The sequence below is a fragment of the Esox lucius genome, chromosome 17 (assembly GCF_011004845.1).
Source record: "Esox lucius isolate fEsoLuc1 chromosome 17, fEsoLuc1.pri, whole genome shotgun sequence".
Lineage (NCBI taxonomy): Eukaryota > Metazoa > Chordata > Actinopteri > Esociformes > Esocidae > Esox > Esox lucius.
In genome coordinates this window covers 22,846,417-22,860,479 of record NC_047585.1, presented here as the reverse complement: position 1 = coordinate 22,860,479, position 14,063 = coordinate 22,846,417, and the positions used below count along the sequence as shown (strand labels likewise).

The 14,063-nt window shown below is 40.3% G+C and overlaps 1 protein-coding gene across 3 annotated transcripts in view; it reads left to right on the top strand.

The window, feature by feature from the left end:
• The first annotated feature begins 2,323 nt into the window (after nucleotides 1-2,323).
• Nucleotides 2,324-14,063, top strand: part of alpl (alkaline phosphatase, biomineralization associated) — a 32,280-nt gene continuing 20,540 nt past the window's right edge. Inside the window, exons 1-2 of one of the 3 annotated variants that reach the window (XM_010881663.3) lie at nucleotides 2,324-2,439; nucleotides 6,618-6,763. In XM_010881663.3, coding sequence (XP_010879965.2) covers nucleotides 6,691-6,763 — 73 coding nt within the window. In that variant the 5' untranslated portion in view covers nucleotides 2,324-2,439; nucleotides 6,618-6,690. Of the gene's footprint in view, nucleotides 2,440-4,461; nucleotides 4,593-5,676; nucleotides 5,948-6,617; nucleotides 6,764-14,063 lie in introns of those variants that run through there. The other 2 variants (XM_010881662.3, XM_034287412.1) reach the window with 2 other exon arrangements.

Here is a 14,063-nt window from a genome sequence, read left to right as displayed (position 1 = left end):
CTCTTACATTAGTGTCTGTACCCCTCAGACGTTTACACTCATTACAGCCACACCGTCATAAGTCTGAGCGATCAGCTTTTCTCCCAGCTTCAATGGTTCCAGCACACCCTTGATGCTATTAGAGAGGCCGAGTCCAGTTTTATCTTTGACTTCCACAAATTCCAAAAACCGCTCTGTCACTGTATTGTCAGGCAAAATGTATCGCAACACAACCACCATTTGTGATTTACAGGAGACATCAGTTGTCTCATCTGCCTGTATGGCAACAAATTATGTCTTGTCCACTAGCTTGGCAATCTCCTCCCTGTACACTTCATACATACAGTCTAACAGTTTGTTTTGTACAGTGATAGATTGTCCCTTTGAAAATGGGCTGAGCGTCTTAGTGCCTCTGAAATCTCAAATCGCCCTCACACATAGTCTGGAAAATGCATCTAAATATTCCAAGATTCAGGGAGTCCACCGACTCGTCGCACCCCCGCAGTGCGGTTTCACATTTTCCACACAGTTTAATACGTTATGATCCGACTGTGAAAGTAACTGTTTTCCTCCACCAGTTTGTTATGCTGCTCAATGGAGCACCTGTATGCACTGTCAACTTGGGCTGCGACATTTACCCTTCCAAGTAAGCCCGATTTCACAGCATTGTCCAGATGACTCCTGCTGCTCTTATGTTTTACAATCCTCTCAGAAAGATGTTTCAAACCTTTGTAACCTGTCCTTGACCAAGTACCATCTCCACCAAATAGCAGACATGGAAAACAGAAGAGTGCCTTCTTTTGTATGCTAACCGTTAGCCACTTTTTCTTCAAAAACCACTCCACGTTAAACCTGCAGTTACTTTTACCAGCAGTTTGAGTGATGACAATATCCCGTGGCTGATGGGCACCAAGTCGCTTCACTTTAAGTTTCTCCTCCAAATTAAGGGTTTCTCTTCAAGAAATAAAAATAACAATTTTGTTGAAGTTCTTTCTGTTGACAACAGGTGGGGCTGTGCCCCACCAGCCCCTAATGACCAGTCGCCCCTGCAATGATGTCTTCTTTGCCTAAGAACATTGATTATACTGTATATGGATAATATTAAAAATGAATGTACAAAATTAAGGAATTTTGTAATTTAATTTTTCAAAATAGTGTGAAATCTGAACAAAAATGTATATAATGCATTTCATTGCTTAAACATGTTACTGAACACCAGTATTCGATACTTGAGGAGTTTACACCTTGTTGAACTGATCAAATTAAAATAGCATGCTTTTTGGTGTGTCTGACGGAGTTGACACAAATCAAGTTGTGAAGTGAATAAATGTCAATATTCATAAAAAGTGTTTCAATAAAAAACTTTCATTTGCATGGTTTATTAGCTGAAACCTTTCTCTACAAATATATCAATTTAAAATGAATGTAGTATTAAAATAAAAAAATGAAGACCTAAAACTTTTTGTCCCGTATCTCAAGAATCAGTGATTAGTTAAAGAGGAAGAGTAGCAAAAATGTCTGATAGACTTTGCAGATACATCTCTTGAACAGTTACAGACAAGGACCAGCAAGCAGGACAACATTAGCTAAGTCTTGGCCTGGTGTTTTGATGTATTCACAAAAATTCACAACAGCAGGTGGGAGTGGACAATAAGTTACCTTTGTTAAATACTGAATGTTCATTACCAGTTAGATTTAACAAGTTGCATAGACACATTAAGACCAATGAATTAATTCCCTGTTTCAAAATATGGTCAAACATTCAATTACATGCTTTCATCTTGAATTTGAATATTAGAGACCTCTACTCTCACTAGCAGTAACCAGTCCCATTTAGATAATTACAGTGTAACAGTGAAAAGTATTTTAATGTGTGCAGTAATGAGGCACATTATCAAGAGTGGCAGGAAAAGAGAGCTTTGGGTTCAGCAATCAGGTTATGTTAGCTGTTCTTGGAGATAATCAGATGAAATGTAATTTATGAACGCAGCCCAGATATGATTAGCTGCAGCAAAGAGGAGGATCAGATCCACTGATCTGTGCAGAAACATGAGTGGTTACTCAAGTGTAAAAGGAATGTTCAGAGAGGGCTGGTTGATTAATTTTCTGTTTTTGCCAGGCTCAAGGGAAAGCATTATCCTCTTTGAGATATACTCTATCTATTGACTTCATCATGTGGCATTTTTCTATGGTTGGCTCAAACAATTCACCTACATGCACATCTACAAAAATACACAATTTGAATAAGTAAAAGATTACAAATACATCATCCTTTCAACATACGATTCACTTGTCCACTGTTCTGCTCATGGTTTTTCCGCCTCAATAAATCAGCTGCAACACCCCAGGGATGACAAAGCCACAGAGCAATAGGAATAAAAGGATCAAATAGACCAAATCTAAATCAAATCTTCATGTCAGTCATTCAGGAGACACTCTTATTCAGAGCAGCCTACAGTGGTGAGTAAATCCCTTTTTGTACTTTTGTTATACTGCCAGAATCAAACCCACAACATCGCAATTACATGCAACATGCATGAAAAAAATTATCGAATTGTTTTTGCCGTATGAAATCAGTGTGGTGGTGTACACAGCTGAAAGAAAGTGTAAGTTTTCAGATTTCTGCCTAGGAATTTATAAGCATAATGGCTGGTGTTATCACTTTGAGGAAATAAGCATGGTACAAATATTACATACATTTTAAAACATAAAATATCACATATCATTATTTTTCCTAATCAATTAAAGTGAGGTTAAAAGCTTGAAATTGAATGCTTTTTAAAAATAATAATACTGCAGTATACTAACTATAAGGTATCGCCATTATTATCTGAAAAACTGAAATAAACTGTATCATACCAAATAACTGTGCAACATCTACCAAAATCGTTCTGCTAAATGCCCTGTCAGTGACACATAGACACCACATGCACATATTCTGGGCTGAAGGCATCATTTGGCTTTCTCCGGATGTAATCTTGTCCAGATGTAGGAAATAGGGTGACATTTTACTCACTGGACCATGTTTCTTTAATCCATTACTCAGAGGTCCAGGTTTTGTGCTCCTTACACCAAGTTATCAATCTTGGTGCATTGTCTTTGGATACAAGCAGTTTCTGACTGTGCCACAGAAGTACTGATTCAATCCCAGTCACATTTTTTATGCTGAACTTTTGGGGCATTGAGCAACTATTCTGTGAAGTGTCCATCAGTCTGTCTGTCACCTTCGACTTCGACCACTGTTTCCCTTTGCCAATGCAATTTGCCCATGTTTGGGATAGGCTATCAGGATTTTTGGGACTTGCACCGATTATTTGACCACTTTGGAACTATGTTAATTGCCTCATGTTGTTTTAAAAACATACATATCAAAGTGATTCTTGTTTCATAGCTGACACAAATGTACTGCTAATTGGCAATAATCCTAATGTGATTTCTTCATCTACAGTGGATATTAAAAGTCTACACACCCCTGTTAAAATGACAGGTTGCTGTGATGTAAAAGAATGAGACAAAGATAAATCATGTCAGAACTTTCTCCAAATTTAATGTGACCGATAATGTGAACAATTCAATTGAAAAACTAACTGAAATCTTTGAGGGGTAAAAATGAAAAATAAAAACCTTACAATAACCTGGTTGCATAAGTGTGCAAACCCTCTTATAACTGGGTATGTGGCTGTGTTCAGAATTAACCAATCAAATTCAAACTCATGTTAAATAGAAGTCATTACACACCTGCCATCATTTCAAGTGACTCTGATTAATCACAAATAAAGTTCAACCACCAGTCACTATACCAGTCACTAGCTGCTCTTTATTTGGCTCTCTTGTGACATGGCAGATTGAGTTATTATTATTGTTTTAATTTTGCAGATGTTCTTATCCATAGCAACTTACAGAAACTATGCAAATTGTGTAAATGATTTCCCACTGCAAGAGAAGTGTCTGACTGCAGTCCCTGTCAAGAAGCATACCATGACGGTCAAGGTACACTCCTTATCGTACTGAAGAGGCAATGACAATAAAGAGGACTTGAAGATGCAACATTTGCTGAGGAGCCAATAACAAGGAAGGAAGGACATCTTTGACAGTCAGGGACACTTTTCATAGTGAGAGAATATTGGGGCACTGTAAGGACCTTTATGTTTTAAAACCCAAACTGAAAGAAAGTGTCACATCTCAACAAATATAAGCCATTGTTCATGTTTAGGTTATTTTCCATGGTGTATGTTGAACACATGTATCTTAAAACAGGGGACTTTTATTCTGAAATAGTGTGACCCGGATGTCATTTTTAGTGTTGCAGAGAAGACGATATTGACCGTTATTCTCTAGTTCAGTCCCGTCCTTCCCAAACCTTCGCGATCACCTACCCAACACGCGTGCGCGCCGCCCCCCAATAAGCCCCCCCTTACCACCCCCCCCACCCCCCCCCCCCCACCCCCCCCCCCCCCCCCCACACACACACATATACAAACGCACACAAGACATTCAGCAGCGGATGTATAGACACAGGATTGTCAAAAGGCGTGAGGGATTGGCATGAAAAGGTGGACGTGGTTAGTGAACTGATAAAAGTGGTTTTGCTACAGAAGCTTACACAATCCGAAGTAAGTGTTTTCCTTTAAACTTTTAGAATTAATTTAATTTATATGTGTATATATATATATAATGCAATTGCAATGATTTACCGAGCGCAGGCTAAGAAAGTAATCGAAATAAATATCTCCACATTTGTCCGTAAATTCTGAGCAATTAAACTCGCCGCTACCTTGTATAATTTCGTATCGCTTTATTCTTCTTCCTACGCTTCATTAGATGCTGTTGAAGTTCTGGGCTTGTTTTCATTGTTGTAGGGATGTTCTGATTGTTGTAGGTAGAAATCACATTCTTCCTAACTATCCAACACGTGATTGATACCGTCCTTTTTTGGTCTGTTTTTGTGCATAGCCCTAAACCGTTATTTTAACGGTAATTCTAAAGGCCGAAGTCTGAACTTTCTCAGATAGGTGTTCTAGAAAATAAACTCATAGGTGCTGTTCCAACACAAATTGATTAATAGCCATAATGATAGATCAAATATTAAATTCCATACATTCTGTACTCGAACACATGAACACATAAACTGTTGATGCTTGAGCATGCTTACTATTTACAGTCTTACAGAAAATAATAGACCACATGGCAGGCTTTTTACCTCTACGTTTTTACCAGTTGCCAATGATAGACATTCATTGCTCCCTTGAAATGACCTCTGGAAACTACATGGATTATATTTCAGTTCAGTTTTTATTCTGCAACAATGAAATCAATTGCGTAGCATATATCTAGTGTCATTTACTGAGCATTACACATTTCAACTTCACTAACCTTTTCTTCTGACAGAATACCTTTTTAAATGGTCATATGGAACTATTCCAGGCAACTCAACCACAAACAGCATTATTCCAGAGGACAAGTTAGTTGTGCCAGAGACAAAAAATTATAATCACAGATATCCTGTTCAGCGTTCAAAATCCAGAGTTCTTTTAAGTACATTTCTGAACTGGATTGAGTCATCTGTTTGGTGGGATATCTGAGTTCAGTACTATCCCAGAATGGAGGTGCCTATGCCACCCAGCCCTTAGCTCACAAGCATTCTTAACCCTAATCCCAGCCATACTCAAACATATCCAACCTTGTGCAGGGACCAACGTCTCATCCCCTAGAACTCCTGTACGGAGCCAACAGATGACATCTCAATCTCCCTTTAATACAAATTTGCATTCCTACTTGGATACTTTTCTGTGACACCATGGACCAAGATGGACTCTCAGTGGTGGTGACCCTTTTCTCTAGCATTCTCCTGGTGATCGTCCTAGCGTTGCTCTGCTACTTCACATGCAGGCTAACCAGTGTGCTGCCGATTGGTGGGGCCACACGTTTCTGAGCTTCCCAGAGATTAGAAGCCTATTTCTATGGCACGGTAAAGTCTCTTCTCTTACCAGCGTAGCAGCTTTTTGAGTTATATTTTTCTGATAATGCTGTAGGGTCGAGGTTGGGAACAGTCTGCATGCTGACTATATCCAGACAGTGGGTGATATTTTTTTTCAATCCATGTCCATCTGCAGTGTAAACATATTAGAATTACTTTCATTCACACTTGTGAGTGCTTGTGAGTGAATCTAGTGGTCTAAACCTACTGTAGGACTTTCTTTTTGTTTTAACAGCATAAAGTAACAATGTTTCAAGAGATCAAAATGTATTTGAAGTCCATAATGCTAATTTAGAGCTTGTTACACAAACCCGCTTTTTATAAACTTAAAACCTGCTTGTGTAGTTGCTGGTGTCCAGTCAATCATTTGGTGTTAATCGGCTTTCTTATGGCTATTAAATCTCTCTCTGCTATTGTCCACAATCCCCTTAAATCGACCTTGACCATGGGAGGGTTGTGTATTAATAGATTAAAGCTTAGCTGCCCAAGGCCCATGGGGTCGGCTTGGAAATATACTAACACAATACAACAATTTCAATTAACTGAAATTGAAGTAAAAGGCTATATCTGCTTCTTGTCGTCTTTGTTGTTCTTCACAACTAATTAATTGTCAACTTTACATCTGTGAATATTTAGCTCTTATTTTTCCTTTTCGTTTCAGTCTTGATCTAGTTCGGGAGGTCCCTGGTAACTCTGCAGTCCAGGCAACACGTCAAACGTAGAAAGAAAGCATCATGAAGGGGACAGTCCTGCTCATCATCTGCTCAGGCTTGACCTGGGGAGTTCCTGGGAAACCTCTGTTTCCTGGTGAGAAACATTAGTCAATAAATGTAATTTATCACAGAAGCATGCTGTTAGATTTACAGTGGCTATAGAGAAGAATCACCCCCCTTTAAAATAATCACATTTGGTTGCTTTGCAGCCTGAAATGAAAATAGACAAACTGTGTTTTATTCAGCTGTATTTACAACTTATAACATCCAAGTGAAAGATATAATACCAACTTGTCAGAAACAAAAATGTCAAATTAAAAAACAGAATCACTGAGTTGGAAAAAGAATCACCCCCCTCCTAAAAATTACTTGTAAACTCAACCAGGTGTAGTTAATCACATTCTCAATAGCACACAAAGCCAATTGACTTTCAACTGTGATCAGCTGAGGTCATTTTGATTAGCTCAGCATGAAACAAGCTTTTCCTGAAGCATTTCAGTCCTTGGTAGTGCAACTGAAGAAAACCATCAACCATGGGTGGCAAGGCATTGTCAAAAGATCTCTGGGATAAAGTTGTGGACAGGCACAAGTCTAGAGATGGATAGAAAAAGATTTACAAAAGGAAACTGGTCAGAGAGGCTACCAAGACTCTGAAGCAGTTGCAGGAATTCATGACAAAGAGTGGTCATTGTGTGCATGTGACAACAATATCACAAATTCTCCACAAATGTGGCTTGTATGGGAGGGTTGCAAGAAAAAAGCCACTCCTCAAGAAAGGCCACATGCAGTCACGACTGAGCTTTGCCAAAATGCACCTTGAAGATACTAAGGCCACGTGGAAAAGGGTGTTATGGTCAGATGAGACTAAAATTGAATTATATGGCCTCAACGCCAAACAATATTTCTGGTGAAAATCCAATACAGCACACCATCCAAATAACACCATTCCTACAGTAAAGTATGGAGGTGGTAATATCATGTTATGGGGTTGTTTCTCTGCAGCAGGGACTGGAGCACTTGTCAGGATAGAAGGAAAAATGGATGGGGCAAAATACTGTCAAATTCTTGAGGAAAATCTGCTGTTCTCTGCCAGAAAGTTGTCAATGGGAAGATTTATCTTCCAACATGACAATGACCCAAAGCACACAGCAAAACTGACCAAACAGTGGTTGAAGGAGAAAAAGCTGAATGTCCTTGCATGGCCTAGTCAGAGCCTGAACTTAAACCCCATTGAAAATCTGTGGAATGACTTGAAGACAGCAGTCCACAAACGGTCACCATCAAATTTAACTGAACTTGAGCAGTTCTGCAAAGAAGAGTGGTCAAATATTGCAACGTCTAGATGTGCAAAGTTAGTAGAGGCATATCCCAACAGACTAAATGCTGTAATTAAAGCAAAAGGTGGTTCAACAAAATATTGACACAAGGGGTTGATCCTTTTTCCAACTCAGTGATTGTTTTTTTTAATTTTTTTCTGACATGTTGATGTTATATCTTTCACTTGGATGTTATAAGTTGCACTGAGTAAATACAGCTGTCTTCAATTCAGGCTGTAAAGCAACAAAATGTGATTATTTTAAAGGGGGGTGATTCTTTTCTATACCCACTGTAATTCCTGCATGAAGGTTTTTGAGGGGACATACAGTAGACTAACTCAGTTTGCTCTTTCCCTTCTGAAGTGTACACTTTTTTTTCACAAATTGGGCTTTAATTTATTGGAGATGTCTCATTCCCTTATGAAGGTGCAACTGGTCTGTTGCTTATTTGCACGTTAATAATACAGTTCGTCAGCATTACAAATGTCAATCTAGTGACCCCTCTAAACATAATGACCTCTGTTTACAGTACGATAGCTACTCCTGGTGAAACTTTGTTTTCTCTCTACACTATAAGACAACTGTACTCATTTAACTCAATTTATAATATAAGAGAATTACAACATTTATATTTCAAAAACCATACACTAAGTCAGTGTTTCCCAATCCTGGTCCTCGGGACCCAAAGGGGTGTAGTTTTTGCCCTGGCACTCACACACTGCACTAAGTAGATAAGGGCCCATCTTATTGTAACATCATACATGCACTGGTGTAATTTTAGGCACCTGTATTTTCAGTTAAAGAAACACTCAGTTTTCACAATTTTCAATCAAAGTTTAAACATTATTTAATATAACAATTATTCCACTGGATACCATCATGATAGGACCCTGACATGCCCCAATCCTTAGACTTTCTATCATCAGCAACATCACACATACCTGTACTATGGTACAACTACCGTTCAAAAGTTTGGGGTCACTTAGAGATGCCCTTGTATTCCATGAAGACATACATCGAAATTTTGTTTGAATAGGAAATAGAGCAAAATGAATAGGAAATATAACATTGACAAGGTTAAATATAACCTTGATAAAATCATAATTTCTAACCATTGACAAGGTTAGACATTGTTTTTTGTTTTTTATTTAAATGATTGTGTCCTTTAAACTTTGCTTTCATCAAAGAATCCTCCATTTGTAGCAATTACATCCTTGCAGACCTTTGGCATTCTAGTTATCAATTTGTTGTGGCAATCTGAAGATTGCTTCCTGAAGCATCTCCCACAAGTTGGAATGGCTTGATGGGCACTTCTTAGGTACCATAGGGTCAAGCTGCTCCCATAACAGCTCAACAGGGTTGAGATCCAGTGACTGTGCTGGTATAGACAGAATACCAGCTGACTGTATCTTTCCTAAATAGTTCTTGCATAGTTTGGAGCTGTGCTTTGGGTCATTGTCCTGTTGTAGGAGGAACTCTGCTCCAATCAAGTGCCGTCCACAGGGTATGAAATGCATTTCATAATGGAGTGGTAGCCTTCCTTTTTTTTTTCACCCTGTACAAATGTTCCACTTCACAACCACCCACAGACCATCACATTGCCTCCACCATGCTTGACAGATGGCATCAAGCACTCCTCCAGCATCTTTTCATTTGGTCTGTGTCTCTCGAGTGCTCTTTTGATCTCAAACTTTGATTCATCTGTTCATTACCCTTTTTTCCCAATCTTCCTCTGTCCTGTGTCTGTGTTCTTTTGCCTATCCTAAACTTTTCTTATTCTTGGGTCTGAGATATGGCTTTTTCTTTGCAACTCTGCCTAGAAGGCCATCATCCCAGACTCACCTCTTCACTGTTGACGTTAGCACTGGTGTTTTGTGGGTACTATTTAATGAAGCTGCCAATTGAGGACCTGTGAGGTATCTAGACAATGTATTTGTAACTAGACAATGTATTTGTCCTCTTGCTCAGTTGTGCACCAGGGCCCTTCCACTCTTTCTGTTCTGGTTAGAGCTAGTTTGTGCTGTTCTGTGAATGGAGTACTACAGAGCTTTGTACGAGATGTTACGTTTCTTGGCAATTTCTCTCATGGAATTGTAGGTTTGAAAGTGATATGTTTTCCCATTCTTGCTTGATTTCAGCTGCTCATTGGGTCTCCTTGGTCATATATTTTTCATTCCATAATCCGCAAAATGTTTTCAATGGGTGACAGTTCTGGACTGAAGCCAAGGCAGTTGTGCACCTGGACTCTTACTACAGAGCCATGTTTTGTAATACTTGCCGAATATGGTTTGGCATTGTCTTGCTGAAATAAGCAAGGCCTTCCCTGAAAAAGACGTTGTTTGGATGGCAGCATATGTTGCTCCAAAACATGTACACTCACCTAAAGGATTATTAGGAACACCATACTAACGGAGTTTGACCCCCTTTCGCCTTCAGAACTGCCTTAATTCTACGTGGCATTGATTGAACAAGGTGCTGAAAGCATTCTTTAGAAATGTTGGCCCATATTGATAGGATAGCATCTTGCACTTGATGGAGATTTGTGGGATGCACATCCAGGGCACAAAGCTCCCGTTCCAGCACATCCCAAAGATGCTCTATTGGGTTGAGATCTGGTGACTGTGGGGGCCATTTCAGTAACGTGAACTCATTGTCATGTTCAAGAAACCAATTTGAAATGATTCGAGCTTTGTGACATGGTGCATTATCCTGCTGGAAGTAGCCATCAGAGGATGGGTACATGGTGGTCATAAAGAGATGGACATGGTCAGAAACAATGCTCAGGTAGGCCGTGGCATTTAAACAATGCCCAATTGGCACTAAGGGCCTAAAGTGTGCCAAGAAAACATCCCCCACACCATTACACCACCACCAGCAGCCTGCACAGTGGTAACAAGGCATGATGGATCCATGTTCTCATCCTGTTTACGCCAAATTCTGACTCTACCATCTGAATGTCTCAACAGAAATCGAGACTCATCAGACCAGGCAACATTCTTCCAGTCTTCAACTGTCCAATTTTGGTGAGCTCGTGCAAATTGTAGCCTCTTTTTCCTATTTGTAGTGGAGATGAGTAGTACCCGGTGGGGTCTTCTGCTGTTGTAGCCCATCCGCCTCAAGGTTGTGCGTGTTGTGGCTTCACAAATGCTTTGCTGCATACCTCGGTTGTAACGAGTGGTTATTTCAGTCAAAGTTGCTCTTCTATCAGATTGAATCAGTCGGCCCATTCTCCTCTGACCTCTAGCATCAACAAGGCATTTTCGCCCACAGGACTGCCGCATACTGGATGTTTTTCCCTTTTCACACCATTCTTTGTAAACCCTAGAAATGGTTGTGCGTGGAAATCCCAGTAACTGAGCAGATTGTGAAATACTCAGACTGGCACCAACAACCATGCCACGCTCAAAATTGCTTAATTCACCTTTCTTTCCCATTCTGACATTCAGTTTGGAGTTCAGGAGATTGTCTTGACCAGGACCACACCCCTAAATTCATTGAAGCAACTGCCATGTGATTGGTTGATTAGATAATTGCATTAATGAGAAATTGAACAGGTGTTCCTAATAATCCTTTAGGTGAGTGTATATATTGTTCAGCATTAATGGTGCCTTCACAAATGCAAGTCACCCATGCCATGTGCACTAATGCAGAAGGCGGCAGCGTTCCTGGATCTTGTTTATACCTAGTTTCTTTCCATGGTAGAGTTTCAACTTGCATTTGTGGATGCAGCGACGTACTGTGTTCACGGACAATAGTTTTCCTCAGTGTTCCAGACCCCCATGCAGTGATTTCCACTAGAGAATCATGTGTGTAGTGAGGGCCCGAAGATCACGGCCCTCTAATATTGGTTTTCGGCCTTGTCCCTTGTGTAGAGCGATTTCTCCGGATTCTCTGTGTCTTTTAATGATATTATAAAACCTGCATTTATGCCAATAACACTAAAGGCACTTTTATTGTCATCTCATCTTCATACGCTTATCCGGTATCGGGTCGCAGGGGCAGCAGCTCCAGCAGGGGACCCCAAACGTCCCTTTCCTGAGCCACATTTGCCAACTCTGACAGGGGGATCCCGAGGCATTCCCAGGCCTGTGTCGAAATATAATTTCTCCACTTAGTCCTGGGCCTACCCCGAGGTCTCCTCCCAGCTGGACGCGCCTGGAACACCTCTCTAGGGAGATGTCCTAGGGACATTCTGGCTCAGCTCTCTTTTCGTCACAATGGTGTGGTAAAGCGAATGCAATACTGCAATACTGCTCCTTTACTTGGGGTAACGCCTCATTCCCTACCTGGAGAAGGCACTCCATTGGTTTCTTGCCATCAGGACCACATCAATCCGCAAAAAGCAGCGATGAGATCCCCAGCCCACCAAACTGCAACCCCTCCCCACCCTGACTACTCCTCAATATCCTGTCCATAAAAGTTACAAACAGGATTGGTGACAAAGAGCAGCCCTGGCAGAGAGCAACCCCCACCTGGAACGAGTCCGACTTACTACCGAGAACCCGAACACAGCTCTCACTTTGGACGTACAGGGATTAGATGTCCCTTCTGAGGGCTCTCCTCACCCCATACTCCAGCAGCACCTCCCACAGTATCTCCCGGATGACCCGGTCATACGCCTTCTCCCGATACACAAAACACATGAAGACTGGATGGGCATATTCCCAGGCCCCCTCCAGGATCCTTGCAAGAGTAAAGAGCTGGTCGGTTGTTCCGCGACCAGGACGGAATCCGCATTGTTCCTCTTCAATCTGAGGTTCGACTATCTGCCGAACCCTCCTTTCCAGTACCTTTGAGTAGACTTTCCCAGGGAGGCTGAGAAGTGTGATATCCCTGTAATTGGCACACTCCCTTTTGAACAGGGGAACCACCACCCCAGTCCGCAACTCCTTTGGCACTGTCCCCGACTCCCACGCAATGTTGAAGAGGCGTGTCATATCAAATATTGTCATATCAAATAATTTTGGGGAGAGGTTTTATTGGTCCTACAACTCCAAATCAAAATACTACATGGTCTATGCATAATTCATCTTAAAACAATTGCACATGTTACCTTGACACTGTTCCTGTGCCTGTAACAAAATCATTGATTTATCTTGTGGATTTGGATTTACTAATATAGATTGGCGGCATGGGGCTGTTGATGAAAAGAAGCTTGAAGGAGACTTTCATCAAAATGCCTTGACCTTTCATAATGTAGTGTTTGTAAAGTTGTTCAGTTTGCGTAGACCCCTAAAACGCACTTTGAAAAGCAGTGACCAGTGTTGGTCAACGTCTTTCCAAATTGTATCTGCTCAAATGCGGCGATTAAATGTGATTATTGTTGCACGAAAGAAGGACATCAAATATTTTATAACAAAACCAAGATGACCCAGATGCTTTCGCTTTCAGTGGGAGACTAGTGAAGCAGACTTTGTCAGAACTGATAAAAGTTGGCGGGTAGAGCCAAGCAGGAACTAAAGAGATCCTATTATGTAATATTTGCATGTTCTAGCCTGTTTATATAAGCTATGATCAGGTGATATTATTGCCAATACTTTTCTCACAGCAAGATCTAAAACTACATTATTTTTTCCAGTATACACTTAAATCATTTCAAAGTTGGTCCCCGATTCGGTGAATTCTTTGGTCACTTTAGTGTGAGGCAATCAAAAACCCCTTTAAAGTTTTGTTGACTAGTGGTGTCTCCCACTAAATAGGCGATGACTGCATGTTGCAGTGTTACGGTGTTTGTATGTTTCCCCCATAACGGAACACACTTTGAAAGATCCCTTCCAACATCTTTTACAGAAATGATCTTTTCAAATGTGCCCATTAACCTTGATTTGATGTTGTATGAAAGGACATCAAATATTAAAAATAAACCAAGATGGCCCAGCTGCCTGTAAAGACATCTAATATATGGCTGTACATTAGAAGACTTAACATATTTCTTAAACATGATCATATGTTAAATACTGTTTTCAATCTGACATAAGTAAACTGCCAATTCTTATATATTTTGACATATGTACACATGCGTTGATCAAATCAAATATACAGTATGTTTACAACATACATATACTCCTATAAGACAAA